Source organism: Lutjanus erythropterus, chromosome 8 (genome assembly GCF_056507025.1).
Source record: "Lutjanus erythropterus isolate fLutEry1 chromosome 8, fLutEry1.hap2, whole genome shotgun sequence".
Classification (NCBI taxonomy): domain Eukaryota; kingdom Metazoa; phylum Chordata; class Actinopteri; order Lutjaniformes; family Lutjanidae; genus Lutjanus; species Lutjanus erythropterus.
Window position 1 is genome coordinate 23,102,107 of NC_139324.1, and position 18,804 is coordinate 23,120,910.

General features: G+C 39.5%; 1 protein-coding gene across 1 annotated transcript in view; it reads left to right on the forward strand.

Moving 5' to 3' along the window:
- The window catches only part of gdap2 (ganglioside induced differentiation associated protein 2), a 41,475-nt gene extending 24,039 nt beyond the window's left edge, over positions 1-17,436 (forward strand). Inside the window, exons 12-14 of the mRNA XM_084724954.1 lie at positions 5,687-5,741; positions 6,908-7,051; positions 15,826-17,436. Of these exons, the coding sequence (XP_084581080.1) occupies positions 5,687-5,741; positions 6,908-7,051; positions 15,826-15,867 (241 nt within the window). The 3' untranslated portion in view covers positions 15,868-17,436. The remainder of the gene's footprint in view (positions 1-5,686; positions 5,742-6,907; positions 7,052-15,825) is intronic.
- Positions 17,437-18,804: the final 1,368 nt, after the last annotated feature.

Below are 18,804 nucleotides of genomic sequence, written 5' to 3' on the forward strand. Positions count from 1 at the left end.
ATGACACAGGTTCAGGTTGTCGCACCTGTCACACATTCATGTGTGCAGAGATCTTTTTCAGTATTTTTTAGGATTATTGCCTTTTTTTTTCTCTGGTACCCTGAGCATTTTCAGCAACTGTGAGATGGGGGTTTTGGGATGCGGGAGTTTCTCTAATTGTCTCTCAGTTGGTTAATTAGAATTTTCTAATTCTAGTATTTATCTAGTTTTTAGTAACCACAAGCCAATGAGCTTCCTGTGTCAGTGGGGAAACTCCATACAGTCATTCTGCACCTTTTAACCCTCTTGTTCCTTTATTCATTACTCTCTGAGACTGGTTATTCACTTGGTTTCACCACACCTCTCATAACCTTTTTCTGTCTGGAAAATTCAGTCATACCCTTAAGTCTAGTACAAGACACTGAAATGTAGGAACATATTCCAGATGCCTGCACTTCAATTTACATTATAAATAGGTCACCCAAGGGCTGTCAAAGTCATGGACAGGTTATGTGCTGTATTTTATTCACACAGTAGATAGCCAGAGACAAAATGCCCCATTCAAATGCTGAATATGAATGAAGAACATGTCATTCAGCTTCCCCTTTCCTTGGAGGAGGGAAGCCCAGTTCAGTTATAAACAAAAATCATGACTTGCTGATTGATCACACAGTTGCAGCTCAGGCTGTTATGCTAATCACTGTGAAATGTCAAGGTCATTTAAAGTTCCACAATCTATCTGCAAACTTTTAGTTTTAGCTCAGGAAATCTAATTATGTTCAGATTGAAGAAGGATTAGTTAAAGTGTGATTAATTGTTCATCAGCCACGAACCAGCTGATTTTGATGTAGAGCTTTATTTGTACAACGTATGACTCATATATTGCAATTTAGATGCCTGTAGGGAAAAACTAAGTAGAAAAACACAGAACCTGTTTTTTCAAATAGGTTTGTTGTTGTGACCTAGGTTCAGTAACTTTCTATGATTCAGACAGCAGTCATGATTTCTTCATTATTCCATGACTAATTTTTTTATTGTAAGAGGTTTTCAGTGTAAGATTCTATATAATGCACCTTACAACATTGCAGGGACAGGCAGTATCATTGAGGACCAAACTCTTTGCTCTGGACCTCGCTGTGCTTATTCTGCTCTGCAGGTCAAGACAAAATTCTTCGTGTTTCAGATCATGTTTAGTGATCAAATTTCATATAAACACAATTTTTATCTGTAAATGTTTACAAAGGCTCACAGTCTCTACTTATGCCCTGACTTTTTGTCAGGATGTGTGACTAACTCTAAAGCAATTCTTCTCAGTTTCCCTTCTCTAGCAGTTACTGCTCTTTTGGCTTGGCGAGGCAGTGTCGATCTGTACAAGCAGTGGAACCACTAACTCTGGCCTGGCATGTCCAGCATGTTCAGCCCATCGAGCTATTGATTTGCTGCAGATGCACTTTGGCTCCAGACAACCTAACCAGCAGACTAAAGCCAAACATGAACACAAAAGTTTCCAAAACTGTCTGGCTAAGTGGGGGATATGTTGATTACTTTCTCCAGGAGACAGATGAGTTTTTTAGGTTGATCATTATTTTTGTCCCCAGGGGTCCGGTGCTGGACCAGAGCAGGATCCCCACGTCATGGTTTAGTACTCCTGAGTTAGTTTGTCTAAACTAAACTAAACTAAACTAAAAGATCAGGTTTCCCTCTCTTGGCCAACTGGTTTGTGTTATATGAACAGATGCAGCTTACCGCAGCCAGACCACCGCTATTTGTGTGTGGCATGACAATGCAAACTGTTGCAAATGTGGCGGGTTATTGTCAGTGTACTGCCATGAAATGAACGGCCAAGTCTCCATTACCACTGCTGAGTAGATTAAAAATGATATGTCTATAAAAGCTAGTCAGTCACTAAAATTTAAAAATAGCCACTAATATTTGCAATTTGTGATCAGTTTGTTATTGCAGTTTAGGTTACTTCAGGTTTGTTGGTGTCGGTGGTTTTAATGTTACCTGGAAATCAGAGACAGTGACTCATGACTGGCAACCTCATATTCAAAGGTCCCCTCCACTAAGAAATTTGTAAAATGTCTGACCGTAACTATACTGACTTATATCAGTGCAAAGTTTGTCACAGAGAGATGCATGTGTACTTGTACCCTAAAATCGCGTATAACCAATTCAAGCTGGATTTGGTGCGTAACAAATTCAAAAATCAGTCACTTTGCTGGAGGCAAAGAAACCTGAAACTTAGAGGGCAGAGCAGACTTGTCAGTACAGACAGTGAATGTTATTTGTTGATTCCACCGGGCATATCGCATCTATGCTACAGTTTTGATCCATCCTCCACACAGATGCATGTCCCACCGGCACTGCTTTGGATGCATTTCAGCAGCAGATTGTTTTGTCAGCCGCTGCTAGTTGCAAGCTAACAAATAACACAAACAAATTAATGATGCTAACTGCACTTAATCTCTGATGTCTCCTCCAACACTATCCATCTTGATGCGGACTGCTCTTTCGTCAGCCAGCCTAGCACAAGCAGCAGTGGTGGGCAGGTCGCAAGGCCATATACAGAATTTCTCACTGTGGGACAAAGAATAGATGCGCTGTGGAAAAACCATGTTAAACAAAATATTAATCATAGCAGACTTTAAATTTGTCGAAGGGGAACTTAAGAACAAGGACGCTGAGAGTGTGCTCCCAATTATCAGGGAATCACTAGTTTAACTGGATTCTACCGGTTTAATGACCTCAAGATTGCATGTCTGCTTTTTGCCAATGATGTGGTTTTCTTGTTTCATTAGACCGTGACCTCCAGCACACGCTGGAAAGGGTTGCAGCCGAGGGTGAAGTGGTTGGGATGGGGATCAGCACCTCCAGTTCTGAGTTCATGGTAGTTTGCCAGTTAATGGTGGATTGCTCCCTGCTGATTTGAACTGAGTTGTTGTCCCAAGTGAAAGAGTTCAAGTGTTTTGAGCCACGTCATGTGAGATGGTGCTCCCTCTGGCGCGATAATCTTGCTAATATCCTGTAGAGTGTGGTGTGCAATTATTTTCAAATCTTGTAGTGTATTGGGTGTTTAGAGCGAAGAGAATCTGAGCCATTTCGCTTCATGTGTGGTCTTACAACTAATTTAGGATTTTAAAACTCCTGTAGTGTGGGCCCACATTTAGACTCACAAGTCAGTGTCTGAACGCTTTGTTCAATAGATACTGAGGATTATCTCTTAGCTTTCATTGTAAAAACTGGGTGGAAACAATGAGAGTTTTCAGGGCGGTGACATTGTGTGCTTACTACTGACGAGAATAGGCAGGGAGCATCGTGTCTGATAAGACATGTCCCTGAAAAAAATGTAAAGGGTGTAGGTTTGTCTGGTATTGCAAGACCATCTATGAGCAATATGTACACTTTTACTTTCTCCAACTCCAACTTTTACATTGATAAAAGACATGAGGTAAAAAACGAGTCTCATGTAGGCTGTTAGTGATTGGCAGATAGTCTATATGGAAATGAAATATTCAACAAAAAGAGTGGATAGTATGATACAGACAAGCGGAAAAGAGTAAGAGGCAGCTACACACCGTTCAAGATCATCAACATGGTCACTCGCTCATTGGGAAGCCACCAGACTATGATGTACTCTCATATGGCTTTGACTTTTGACTAATGAGTTGGCAGGTTTAAATATGTTTACATTGCAACTGATTTGGACATTTACGTTTGCACATACAGCTTCTCCAGGTAATGCCTACATAAGTGCAGCGTTGCAGCACATGTATGAAAGTGGCTTTTGGGTCATGACTGATGGTAAGAGTGTAAGAGTGACAGGCAGATTGGTCTGCTGTCTGTGGGTTTGGCTGCATTGATACTGACTTTAGTGGTAAAAAAGAGCTTTGTCTGAAGGTGAAGCTGTCAGTTTGCCGGCCTATTCCAATCCTTACCTCTGTTCATGAGCTCAGGGAGTGAGATCATGGAGGCGAGTGACTAAAATGAGTTTGGGCTTACCCTTAGAGACAAGTTTAGTTATTATGGTTCTGACATCTGATGGGTTTTTCAGTACAGTACAATATGCTGCCCATTAACACATTGTCCAATACAGAATATAAGGGAAACATTATTAATGGAAAAACCAACTGAGTTGAATAGTCGATGTTATGAGATATCTTGTGTACAAAATTGACATACTGATCCGTGAGTGATGCTAGAGCTAAGGCCCAGAGAAAATCCATGTAAACCCTGCTATTACTTTCTACCTACAATATCTTGTAAAAGACCCAAGATGTTTGATGGATGTTGGGGATTATTGCGTCATGGTGGTAATATAAAATAATATAAAATAATTAGAATTAATCGTCTGGAGACTGGAGAATGTCTTAACCAATTTAATGACATTCTGTCCAGTAGCTGTTGAGACATTTAACTTTGGATGAACTCTACAGACAGACATCACCCTCCCGAAGGTTGCTGCGAGTGTTGTTAAAAATACACTGTCCAGCTGACAAAGTCATCAATCATCAGTGGATTGAATAATAGCAACTGGAATCACTGACAGGTCCATCCCTCCATCCTTTCTCTATAGCCGCTAGTCGCATTAAATGCAGAGTTTGTGCAGCACGTCCCCCAGTGCAACAGTGTGGCTCACTGATGTGTATTTTGGGATAGAGGAATGAGATGTTGTGCAGTGTCTGATAATAAAAGAAAACATGAAATTAACAGTTGAGGTCAGGTAGCTTCCACCTGGGAATTGATGTGCTATTGCATCTTTATTTAGTTTTGAATAAACATTAGAACTGGATAATTAGCACAAACAACATCATCTTGGTTGAACAGACTTGAGAAAAACTATCTTTGTCCATCTGTGCAGACATTCTGCAGGTTATTAAATAATATACTCATCTACTGTACAAAGACAGTCATGACTTGTTAATTAACACATTGGCTGTAAGCGGTCTCCACACTGCACATCTGTTAAAGTTGATATGCTGCATTAGAAGCTGAAGGTTGTCCTAATAGTTCCCAGTATCGGACAGTGCCCCCAATCCTGCCTAAATTGCAGGTATTGGTGAATGTATGACCTGATCTGTTATCACATAATTAATAAACCCTGACACAGGATCCTGCTACTTCCCAGCAGCGCCTGTATGAGATATTTTTCCAGGACAGGGAGCTCACTGGCTTTGGCATGTATTTGTTCATGCTTTTCAAAGGGTTTAACCTGAGCCAGACCCAACAACAATGAGAGGAATCATAACACACCCAAACAGGGTTAGCAGTATGCAGTTATGTCTTTAAAAAAAAAAAAAAACATGCTGGTATCAGATCGGTTCAGGTATCAGAACTGGGAAGTAAAAAATGGTATTGGAACACCTCTGAATGGGCACAGGACGCTTTTGTTTGTGTATATGTGATGAATGTTTCCATGCTAATGGATGGATGTGATTTGATTTGATTTGATTTGAACTGAAGCTGATTTTCTTTGAAGTTGTGTTTTTTGGGAGAGCGCCTCACACTTTTGGACCCAACTACAGTGACTTCACACACATAATGTCTTCACTTTCATTGGATTAATCTTTTTTACTTCATCTTTGTCTTAGTCCTCATTCTCACACAACTTTTTTCTTGTTTTTCTTCTGTGTTGTATTTCAGGATTAGTGAGTCATTGCATGATGTAAAGTATTCCTGCTGCTGTTTTGTTTTTCATGTATTCCAGGTATAAAAAGAATTTAAGGGCCTTCTACTTTGTGCATCCAACATTTCGCTCTAAGGTAAGATTATGTCTCATAGAGCTCGTAGTAAAAATAGAAGAATGGTTTGATTGCGTATTTTTATTTATCCACTTCAACCTGGAGTGTAACTAATGATTAATTTTGTTTTCAATTAATCTGCTGATTATTTTCAATATTAACTCATTGATCATTTAGTCTGTAAAATTACAAATAATTTGAAAATGCATATCACATTTTCCCAGAACCCAAAGCGACACCTTCAGATTGCTTCTTTTGTTGAACCAACAGTCCAAAGTACAAAGTTTATTTGCTATCATAAAGAACCTATTGAAAGCAGCATTTACATTTTAGAAGCTGAAAATGGCATTTTTGCTTGAAAAATGACTGAAACGTTTAATCATTTATCAAAATAGTTGGTAATTAATTTACTTTGAGTTGACTAATTGATTAAGCCACAATAGTTGCAGCTCTAATTTCAGCTCTTAATTTGTTAAACATTTTGGGTGACCTTAAAACAAAATGTTCATTCATTTGTTTTTTGACATGTGATACTATACTTGTTTGACATTTTTATCTAATTGTGTCCCGCTTCACATAACCTGCCACGACTCTTGAATGCTTTGTGCAGTTGCAGCAAAATTGAATTTGCACGAACACACATCAGACTTACAGAATTTGCCTGCTACAACACGATCATTTTAAATACCTTGGTGGTATGTGTCTGCCGCACTTAAAATTTCCAAACAGTTTTGTCCTTGGACCAAGCCCTGACATTCTCAAGATGAGGTATTATGTAAAATCAACATGATTGTCCATCACATTTAGATGCTAATCCTGATCCAGATGCAAAATCAAAACTTATAAATATTTTTCTGTTATTAAAATAACATCTAGAGAATTGCATAGCCTTGGCAGAGACATGTGGTCCCTGAGTGCTTTCTGGTTTATATCTGTTTCTTTGTTGTTTACTGGAAATGCTGTACTTTTTCTTCCTATGGCCAAACTTCCTCTTGGGGATCATTAAAGGTTCATTAGACTTAATCTAGTTCTTTTGTTTGCTTTAGACAGTTGTGTTCAGTTTTGGCTTTGTTGTTTATGGCAAGATTAATATCTTGGTAACATAAAATCAAGATCAAATCTACAACTGATGAAGCGTTTCTTTCTTATTTGCTGCTGTTACTTCATTTTTCACTGGCTCATTCCAGGTTTCAACATGGTTCTTCACCACATTTAGTGTGTCAGGGATGAAGGACAAGGTTCGTTACCTGGACAACCTGCCACAGCTCTTCACCTGCATCAAACCCGAGCAGATCGACATCCCTCCATTCGTCCTGGAGTATGATGCACGGGTAAGCAGCAAGTTCAGTCCCGAATGTATGCACACATAGATTTCATCCACACATAATGAATATCCATCTCACTCTATTCTACGATTGTATGGTCTGTGACTCCTTGTGAAACTCCAGCAAGTAATTCCTGAAATCCTGATAGTTCTCAATTTGGAAATGCAAGCTGCTGACCAGACAGCAACAATACAGTAGTATCACATAACCTGGAAGAAGGTAACTCCAACCTCTTGATGCAGACCCTCAACAGATCCTTTGTTGTGCTTTAATGACATCATGTATAATGTAGGGCTGCAGTTGTCATTGTTGATTACTCGGTTAACAGTTGTTTGCCTAGAAAATGTCAAAAAATTATGAAAAATGTTGATCGCTGTCTCCCGAAGCCCAAGCTCATGGCCTCAAATGTCGTTTTGCCCACAGCTCAAAGATATTCACATTACTGTCATAGAGAGCAAAAGAAACCAGAAAATATTCACATATAAGTGGTTGGAATCAGAGAATGTTTTTTTTTAATATTCAAATGAAATTATCAATTATCAAAATAGTTGGTGATTAATTTAATAACTGATTAACAATTGGTTAGTTGTCAGGAATTCTTGATCTTTCAAATGCTTTATTTAATGATAACAATAGCATGCCAAATAATCAGTACACTAGCATAGGAAGGTTTAGAGGTATTTATTGGCAAAATATGGAAGAAATTGACCATAATATTCATTAGTATGTTTTCATTAATGTATAATCACCTGAAAAATAAGAATCATTTTCTTTTTGTTGCCTTAGATTCAGCCCATTATATCTACAGAGGGCGCAGGTCCTCTTCTACAGAGCCCGCCATGTTGTGCCACAAAATCCTACAAATTGGTCCTTTAAGCTTGGATAGGGCTTAAAGGCAAACTTTGGTATTTTTCAACCTGGACCCTATTTTCCCATTTTTGTGTCTAAGTGATTCATGGGCACAGCAGTTCTGAAACTAGTCCAGAATTGACTGAGACCGCTGCAGCCGAAAGAGGTGCACTATAATCCCTATGGGCAATTGTGCACCATCAGTGTGCGTCTGTTTACAGTATTTGTTTTGGCTCATACTGTTATTCTAAGTATCTGACAACAGTACAGAAATTTTCCCCACAGAGTTTTGTCAAAGAGTAAATGCCTTTTTGGTTTACCATAAACAGCCGTTAAATCACTCTTGTCAAAGCCAACACTCCATTTACAGCAACAGTAATTTTACCATCATAAAACACACTTCATTCAAACCTGACAGAACTAAAATAACACTCACCAAAACCATCTTTGTTTGTTTTTCCGCTGCTGCTACAATCACCAATTTTGGTTTGGTCCGAAAAAAAAAACAACTTAATTCACAGAGTAAGATGTGGAAATACCGGAAGAGGAGCAGGAGGGAGGTCAGACATGAGAGAAGCAGTCAGGAGAAGCAGCGTAAAGAGCATTTTCAGGATGTTCAAGGCAATGCTTTACTGCCAACAACAGGTGGTGTAGAATACAACTTACATGCTTGACTTATACACCAGTCAAGCATAACACTATGACCTCCTGCCTAATATTGTGTTGGTCCCCCTTTTGCTGCCAAAACAGCCCTGACCCATCCAGGCATGGACTCCACTAGACCCCTGAAGGTGTGCTGTGGTATCTGGCACCAAGATGTTAGCAGCAGATCCTTTAAGTCCTCTAAGTTGTGAGGTGGGGCCTCCATGGATCGGACTTGTTTGTCCAGCACATCCCACAGATGCTCGATTAGACTGAGATCTGAGGAATTTGGAGGCCAAGTCAACACCTCAAGCTCGTTGTTGTGCTCTTCAAACCATTGCTGAACCATTTTTGCTTTGTGGCAAGGCGCATTATCCTGCTGAAAGAGGCCATAACCATCAGGGAATACTGTTTCCATGGAAGGCTGTACATGGTCTGCAACAATGCTTAGGTAGGTGGTACTTGTGAAAGTAACATCCACATGGATGGCAGGACCCAAGGTTTCCCAGCAAAACATTGTCCAAAGCATCACATTGCCTCCAACTTGCCTTCTTCATCAGACCATGCCACCTTCTTCCATTGCTCCGTGGTCCAGTTCTGATGCTCACGTCGGCAGTGCACGGGGTCAGCATGGACACCCTGACTGATCTGCGGCTGTGCAGCTCCATACGCAACAAACTGCGATGCACTGTGTATTCTGACACCTTTCTATTAGAATCAGCATTAACTTCTTCAGTAATTTGAGCAACAGTAGCTCGTCTGTTGGATCGGACCACACAGGCCAGCCTTCGCTCCCCACGTGCATCAGTGAGCCTTGGCTCCCGCATGACCCTGTCGCCGGTTCATCACTGTTCCTTCATTGGGCCACTTTTGATAGATACTGACCACTGCAGACCGGGAACGCCCCACAAGAGCTGCAGTTTTGGAGATGCTCTGACCCAGTCGTCTAGCCATCACGATTTGGCCCTTGTTAAACTTGCTCAAATCCTTACGCTTGCCCATTTTTCCTGCTTCTAACACATCAACTTTGAGGACAAACTAACTAACCCACTAACAGGTGCCATGGTGAAGAAATAATCAGTGTTGTTGACTTCACCTGTCAGTGGTCATAATGTTATGCCTGATCGGTGTATGTGCTTGTGTGTCTGTGCTTGCAGCTCCCTTTTTGTATTCCCAATCAGTCATGCATAAGCAGGTAGCCAAAGACACAAGACTGCATTTTTAGTTACATACTGTAACTCCTCACATCCGCTTTCTGGCTTATTGAGTTTTAATGGAAACCTAACCTCCCTCTGATTTTTCTGTGTCATCACATGCCAAAATCTAAACACTGAAATGTGTTTACACCCATGTGTGTTCTATTCCAAGCACTATTCATCAGCTGTTTTTGAAGGGGGAAAAGTAGAGCAGGAAAGGGAAAACGTCTGTATGTCCATGTGATGTTTCTCTCCTTACTGATGTAAACCAGAGAGGGGGCAGACGGAGTAACAGTCCACTAATGACTTGTTTATTGTGCATATGTGCTGTTCTAGAAATTACACCTATTAATCCTTTAGCCTACAGACTCAGTTAAACTGAGATTGTCCAGGATCCCCTGAGTTGATTTCCCCTTTGAAATTTGGGATCTGATGGGAGGATAATTGAATGAAGTCATGGGTATCGATATCTTTGATTTATCAAGGCTCTGGTGCTGTAATAAAGAGGCAACTCTGTACTTACAACAGCTTTACTCTTGTGAACTGTCTGAACTGTCAGAAAGTGTCGTAATTCCTTCTGAAGATAAAGGACTGAAGAAATGTCAAGACAGCCAGACATGAGCCTGTAACTGCTCTGAATTCAAGCCAGCTGTTCAAAAGGAAATGTCGGAGAGGTTTTCATGCCCGGTTCCTTAGACTCATAAAAAAGATCCAGTGATCATGTTTGGATTCCTTTGTGAGCCATGATTGGCTCACATTGGACTATTTATTTTGACTTTGTGGTCATTTGTAGTTTCTGTTGGCTGATTAAAGGTAGAAACTTGTGTCTTTTCCCTCGTTGAATCTCTGGAGGAGGATTGAGAAGTATTCGGCACAGCGGAGCAGTAACCTTTAGCTCATTTCGTGTTTTTGATCCTTCTGTAAGGATTCATATGAGGGTTCAGCAAATGACTTTGACATTGTAATTTTCTTGAGTGGTGACACATGAGTGCATGAAACAAAGATGTCAGTACATTTTTTCATCAGCAGGGACTTCATTTAAATATTGATGATGGTTCAAAAGCAATGAAAGTCATAGTACTGGAGCCACATACACCATCAAAGAAAGTTAGCTTTTCTTGTCTGTTGCAATTTATTCGTATTTAGAGGGGGGAAAAAAAACACTTGTTGTTTGTACCAGCCTCTCTGAAATGAATCAGTTGTAGTCACTTGGACGGCACATGGGCAAATGGAAACAATATTTTTGTAAATCCACATCTTGTATCCATCTTACTGCTGGTAGTTTTTAGGAGGAAGGTGGGCCTGCAGGTTTTATGTAGTGGGAGTATTTTGTGAGGCCCAAAACCTTCTGTTTTTTAATTAATTAATTTAAGATTTATTTTGGGTTGTATTTCATTATAAAAGTGATTGTTTGACACAGTAGTCTAAAAGAGGCATGTTTCATTTCATGGTTGCCCTTGTTTTAGGCTTACTGTGAATATTAGATTGGCTCTGTGTTCCAGTAATACAACTCTTTCCTGCCATATTTACATTGATTTTTAGAGTAACAGCACTGGTGACATTTAGATGGTAGATACTGTGGGGACAAAACTGAATTACATGCAAAACATCATACCTATTTTAGAATATTCTTGGTTAAATCCTGTGTCATCATGGGTACATAGTGAGGAGTTTTGCTTCCACTAAATAATGTATTTAATATTAGAATGTTATTTAGGGATTATGTGACAAGTGATTTTAAGATCAGGTGTAACATTAAAATAGTAATATTACTGTCAGATTGCAGTGATTATATTAACATCCAAACTGCTGGAGTACAGAGCAGAGTAGAAAAGAGTAATAGTTGGTGGAACAAAAATATGGCGAAATGTGATTATAGATGATTTTGCAATATGTTCTGAAGACACTTTAACATTAGTAACAAGTGTTGAAGTCACCTGCTTAGTTTCGCTCTGTCTCTCAAGGTCAAGTTAACATTTATTACCCATGAGGGGCACAGCCAGCAGTAATGCAGTCATCACACCAATCAGCACAAAACAAATAATTAATAATGTTGTTCAAAAGACCAGTAGAGGAAGTGACCAATCAATTCTTAAATGTATTGGTCCTGCATCTTGGCAGATTATATGTGTGACCAGATGGAAGCAATCTGGAACTGGCTGCGTAAAGGTTGACTAGGGACAGCAAGGATCGGCTTTTTTGTGGCGCTGATTTTTTTTTTTTTTTACAATACACTTGGGAGAGGTCATTTTAGATTTGTATCTGCACATTCTAACAATTCCCTCTAAACTGTTCTTGTTTTTTCAAAGTAAGTGACCCGAACCAGCAAAAGAAAAAGAAGATTAGAGCAAGAATAAAACATTCTCATCAAGGCTGATTGGCCTTTGCACAAACATCATGAGTATTTGGTTCAAAGGTTAACTCATTAATTATTGTCTCCAGGGGCCGTATTCACAAAGGTTCCTAGTACAAAGAGTTGCTCCAAGTGATGAAATCCCAGAAAGATTCTTCAAATTGTGACACTTTTGACAAATTTCGGTAGATCCTAGTAAAGATAAAAGTTATTCACAAAGCATCTTAAAAGAGCTCCTAATATGAAAAGCTGTTAGGAGGAAGGAGGTGGACTTTAAACAGGCTTAAGAGTTTCTTGAGCAGAGGAGAAATTGGCAGAAGGACATGCATCTATGACTGTGTTGTCTTTTTCTAGACTATCTTTAAAGTCTGGCCTCCAATTTATTCAGCAGAGCCGTTCTTAAATAGTATTCATAATAACATCATATCTTAACAGAGACTACATTTTGTCAATTTAACTGTGCATTGTATGCCCATTGTCACTAAGAGTGCATTTTTTTCTATTTTGGATCAACCAAACACCTTCTTATAAAGCATGTGACATACTTAGCAGTCTACCACACCTCCTCACTAAGATAAAGGTTTATGTCCCTTTCATGCTCAGAGTTGCTCTGAGAGTTTTCTTAAATCACTCTTAAGCTAGGAGTCCTTGCTAAAAGTTTTTGTGTGTCTCATAATGTTAGTGAGTACTGCCCCTGACACGACTGGTACTGTTGAACAACTTCTGCCTACAGTCAGAAGGAGAAGGAGTGTTTGCATCAGTCACTAAATTCAGCCACCGCTGGACCATGGTCACTTTCATCAGGGACACTAATGGAATCATCTCTAAACTTGATGCTAGGTCTGCCATCATAATGACACTGTTTTTCTCAGTCGTCTTGAGATGCTACACTCTCTCTGCCAGTGTATCAGTGTTATCGTTGGCTTACTCTTCAGGAACTTATTTCCAGGTCAACCTCAGTCTCTTGTGCAGGGTATGTGTAACAACGGGCTGGCTTCCTCTACGGTTGTAGTATGGTGCATTTCCCCCTGTCAGCGCTGCTGCAAGCATATGATCTTGGCAATAACATTCACATCAACACCTGCATGTTGCCGTTACCCAGAAATAGTTTGCTCTGCTGGGCTGAATTACAGTGCTGGTGGAGTCCAGGAAATAATGATTGTATCTCTTCACTCAACATGTTGCCTGTTAGGAGAAAGTCTTACACTACACACACCACATCAGACACAAGTTGTGGGCACATCAGCACTGGTTACCTGAAAAAATATAGAATATTTATGATTCAATCTGGCAGTGTAAGATGGAGATTTTAACTTAAAGGGACAGTTCACCCCAAAATCAAAAATACATATTTTTCTTAACAGTAGTGCTATATATTCATTTAGATAGTTTTGGTGTGTGTTGCCGAGTTTTAGAGATATCAGTCGTACAGATGTCTGCCTTTTCTTGAATATAATGGAACTAGATGACACTTGCTCAGAGCATCAAAACACACTTTGTACGAGACAGGAAATGTTTCCTACATGAAACTGCTCACAACAAGGCGTGTGGATTATCTTGAGTAACTGGGTCATGTAGTTGAATTATATTTGAGAGAAGGCAGATGTCTCTGCTGCAAATATCACAAATCCCCGGCTACTCACACCAAAACAATCTAGATGGATGAATAGCACTACAGGTAAGAGGCAAAATATGTATTGTTGATTTTAGTGTGAACTGTTGCTTTAAAATGGCTGTAACAGACATCCTCCAGAGTTGGTGGAGACCCAAATACAGAACTAAAAGAGAGTGAATATTGGAATACAATTGCCAGGTTGCCAGACATCATGACTCCAAATTAATGATAGTGTTGCTCTGTAGCTGCTTGAGGTGTAAATAAGGAACTGCTTGCAAAGAAGTTCACCATATCAGTTTAAAAGGTGAATATATGTCAGTGTTGTGTTCACATAAAAATATATGGCTACATTTTATGGTAAGGCCTTGAAAGGTCCAGAGCTAACACCATGCTTCCACTCCAAACACACACAGCCTCATTGCTGAGCAGCGTGAGAGAATGACAGGTGAGACTGAGTTATCTATAAGTCCAGCTAATTGTAGCTCCTCTGAAAAGTGCAATGAAAAAATAAAGACCACAATCAGTTCCACTTCACTGAAGGCCTCGCACTGAAAGTTAGAAAACCCAGACGATGATGTTTCATCAAAAAGAAAAAAGAACTCACTTTCTGCTTTGTTTGTTGAATAATTAGTTTCTATCGTAACACTTTTGTCTGGAGTCAGTCTGGTTGTCTTGGTTACAGTCACTGGCAGAGTGCCACAGTTACAGACATTATGCAGACAGGTCCAGTCAAAATGAACAGGGTTGATAAGAGTTGTTTGTCTTTGGCGCCTGTGATCATTTTTACATCTATCACAGCTGACCAAAGGGAACATTGTTTTGTCCATTGTTATGATATATTGCAGTCATTTCTGGTTGGAATCAGCCTAAATTTGAGGAAATGTTTTTAACACTGCAATAAGGTGTTTGTCAAGGCACACCACTTGGTTTCACAGGGGACCAGTCACAGTTTGTTTGTTTTGTTGTTTGTTTGTTTATTTTAAGTCTTAATCAATAACATTATGAATTAAACACAGTTTTTTTTCTGGAGCTGATGATGGCAGTCACTAAAGAGTCAGTGATCTTGCTTCCTTCTCATTTCTGTTGAGAACACAGCCTCTGAGACCGATGGTGGCCAGTTTGACAGGGAATACAGTACCAGGGTGGTTTTCTTGCCAGGTTTGACTTTTGGCTCCTGAGTCGGCTAATTAGGCAGCTACTTCCATGGATAACTGAGCTAACTAGCTAACGCCAGCTACAGATAAAAGCAGACAGCGATTAGCTTACTTTAGCAACAAGTAGAGTAGCTAACTACTGTCTGTCCAGCGGCTAACTCTGCAAGCTAAATCACCTTGGTACTGTACTCTGTCCTCAAACTGGCCTTACAGTAACATCCTTATGACATGTTCAAATGCTACCACTTTAGTTGAGATCAAGGAAAATATTCATGACACACTTATAATCGTCTTATGACAGCCAGTGTCAAAACCAACCACATACAGTATGACCGTATAATGAAATGTTAAAACAGCGTCTTTGAGTTTGATAATGTCGAGTTGTTATGACAAAGACGTCATTGGCTTGATTAATGTCAGGTTTTCATAACAAAGACACCTTTGCATTAAAAATGGCATAATTGACCAAATGACACTTAATGACCACAGTCAAAGACAACTTAATGTTCTTTACATGTGCCATGACATGATTATGACAGTGTCATGCACATCCCTTTAAATAAAGTGTTGCCAGCTTTTAATTTGAAACATTTGCAAGAAAGTTGTTGTATTGCCAGTAACCAATCAAGTGATTGGAAATAGTTGTAAAAATACTATTTGTGTTATAAAGACAAAACCAAAGCAGATAATGAGTAAGTATAATGATAAAATTAGCACTTAAGCAGTCAACCTTACATTGCCCTATACAGGTAATTTTACCCCTCCTTAATGTTTTTGCCCAACTTACTAGTGACCAGCCTTTTATGTTCTATTTTTTTTTTATACTTTTACTCTAAGAATTAAGAATATTTGACTGTTTGTATATCTGGTCTGTTGTGTAACTGTTTAGTTTGAAACTGACCACATGATGCACTAACTCTGACTCCTGTGTGGTCTGTGTTAACCTTGACTTTTTTTCTCCTCCATCTCAGGTGAATGGACCCTACCATCCCTCCAACTCTTCTGGACTGTGACAGGAGACCAGTCGGAGCTCCATGCCGGGGTGACGAGGTGGTGTCAGCTTGTCAAGTGGAGGCCATTTATGGGCATCATGTCGCCCGTGTGGCCTGAACTCCTAACCTCCTCTTAAGGCTCTGAACCGTAGTAGGGAAACTCTCCTTTTGTTCTGCCAAAAGGACAAAATTAACAGTCACAGCCCACATTTAGCAGCATGTGGCGTGCTGAATGGTCCTTCTCACTCACCACAGACTATTTGTGGATCTGGTATGGTTTCTGGATTATGCCTTACACCGAGAGTTCTTATTCAGCAGTTTCCTCAAACCTCCCTAAATAATGAAGAATCATGTCAAGCCTGACAGTCGCTCAAAGCCTTTTCCGTCATGTGGTCGTATCAGACATGCTCGACCATGTCTCAGGCTAGTGTCAGACTTCTCAAATGCTGGAGTAGGATGGGAAGATTACGTCTGTCTGGATTTCCACACTGTTTAATTTTCTTCCATACCAAGCTGGACGGTGAGAAATTATGGGTGAGGTAATGCTGCACTGATGCGGAAGTTGGAAATTCCCACCCGGTACGTTGTAATAACAGCCTCTGTGTTCTCCTGCGGTCACAGTTGGAAAACCCTAGAGGAGAAAAAGTAACGCCTGGGAGATATTCTTGGATACACAAAAACGCTGCTCCTTGTGCAACAGATAATGTCATTTTATGTTGGCTAGCTAGTTAACACAGAACATTAACTTTATATCACATTTTGGAAATTGGGCTTAATTATTTGCTACCATGAGTTAAATGAGCATATTAAACCACTCTCATATTTGTATGCTAAATAGGAAGCTACAGCCAGGAGCCGGTTAGCTGAGTTCAGCGTGAAGACTGGAAGCAGGTGGACTTTGCAACACCACAACTTGCCATTTTTACACGTGGGTGTTAGTTAAAGGAGCAATATGTAGAAACCGAGTGTGCAAAAATTAGTGCAGCAGTCTGAATAGTAGGTTGGAGCCATAGATGGTATATTAAAGAGATTGAAGTCCCATTTAATATACAATGCATGGTTGAAATGTGTTGTTTCCCCCCATCCCCTCCTCCCCAGACTCAGGGAAATTAGGTGCTGGTTGCAGGAGCAATGCAGAAGTGCATGACGCATGCAACATCATAAATTGACAATAATAAATGAGGATGAATGCACCACTGTAAGTTGATCAGATGTTTATAACTGAACTGTCTGTAAAGTGATGTCTGTTATCCTGAAAACAAAAGATCACTGCTCTGAAAATACACACTCTGGAGTTAGTGTTTGGTGACTGTGTGCCTTATTGCCTGCCAGACTCCATTTACATATTGCTCAAGTTAAATGTTATAAAAACATACGCCTTCTTACTGTCTTCTTACGACTCAGACACAGACACTTACTCATTCAGCAAACATTCTGCATGAATTTGAACTCTAATTAATATGAAATGGCCAAACCAAAACAGTAATTCCAGCCTGGAATACAAATTTCAAAGAGAGGCACCTTGACCGTAGTGTTGTTGTGAGAGAAGAGACTATTTCAACTTAACACGTTCCCTTGATTTCTGACATATCGTCATCATTTATGATTTATTACAGTAAATATATTACAGATTTCTCGTTTAAACAAACAAGACCTAACGTGTTAGTTTGTTAGCTTTAAAGGTGCTGGTAGGGTTATTTTCTTGCCTTCAAACAGAGCCAGGGTAGCTGTAGCTTCAAGTTTAACACACAGATATGAAAGTGGTATCCCTCACATCATCTAACTCTGGGAAGGAAAGCAATAAAGCACATTTCCCAGAATGTTAACTTATTCCTGTAGGCTTTAAATCCACTGAAAGCGGATCCAAGATGATGTGTTGAAAATGGATTGTTGACTTACTGCTGCTCAGCATTAACGATGTGCATGACGTCAGATATCTGCATCATAAAAATCATCACTGCATCACTGTTTTTTCTCCACTTAATGACCAAACTCCACTGGCTTTTCTGTTGCCTTTTCCATGCAGGAAGTTTGTAATTTCTCACTTTATCTTGTGTCTGTAAGGCAGCAGGGAATACATACCTCTACCAGCCATGTGAATTTTTTGTCACTAACCTTGTCAGAAGAAACACTGCAATAATTAATTGATAGAAAATTAATCTGCAACAGATTTTACAATTGATTGATCTTTTGAGGTATTCATTTAGCAAAGGTTGACAAATATTCATTGGTTTTAGTTTCTGAAATGTGGCAATTTGTTTTATATTGTTATAAATTGAATACGTTTTGGTCTTGGACTGTGTTTGCACAAAAAATTTAGAATGTCTCCTGGGAACTTTCTTCACTATTTATTTAAACTTTATTGATTAAACAATAAATCAATTTATTAAAAAAAAACAACACTAATGATAATAGCTGGTAGTTTAGGTCCTAATCACAAGGCTGTCAGTCAGAAAGTTCTCTTCTTTTATGGTAGTGCCTGTGTAAACATAGATACCCTTTGTTAAATCAGCCTGCTTGTCAAGCTGAAGGTCCTCTCTGTCTGCAGATACATTTTACAGCTTTATGACAGCAGTTCATAACCTGGAGGTCACGAGTTGCTGCATAGATTTACAATGATATTCTCCTACTGTACTAACTTAATGCCCCATGTATTTGCTTCTGAATCGTGGTAAATTTTGTCTTGTGAAATGCTGACTAGTTTTCAGCTGCTCTGCTTCCTCTGATATTCTGTATTTGGTTGATCTGTTGATTTTTCATGCACAATGAAGTGTAACTTTCTTATCAGGTTGCACAATCCAGAAAAGATGAAAATTAATGTTTTCTGACCATTGTCAGCATCATATTACGGTGAAAAGTAGAAAAGCTCATTTTTCTTTTCTCCTTGCCAATGGAGCTTGAAATTGTTCATGATCGTTTGTTAAAATGAACATTTTGTTTCTCAGTCACTAATTTACA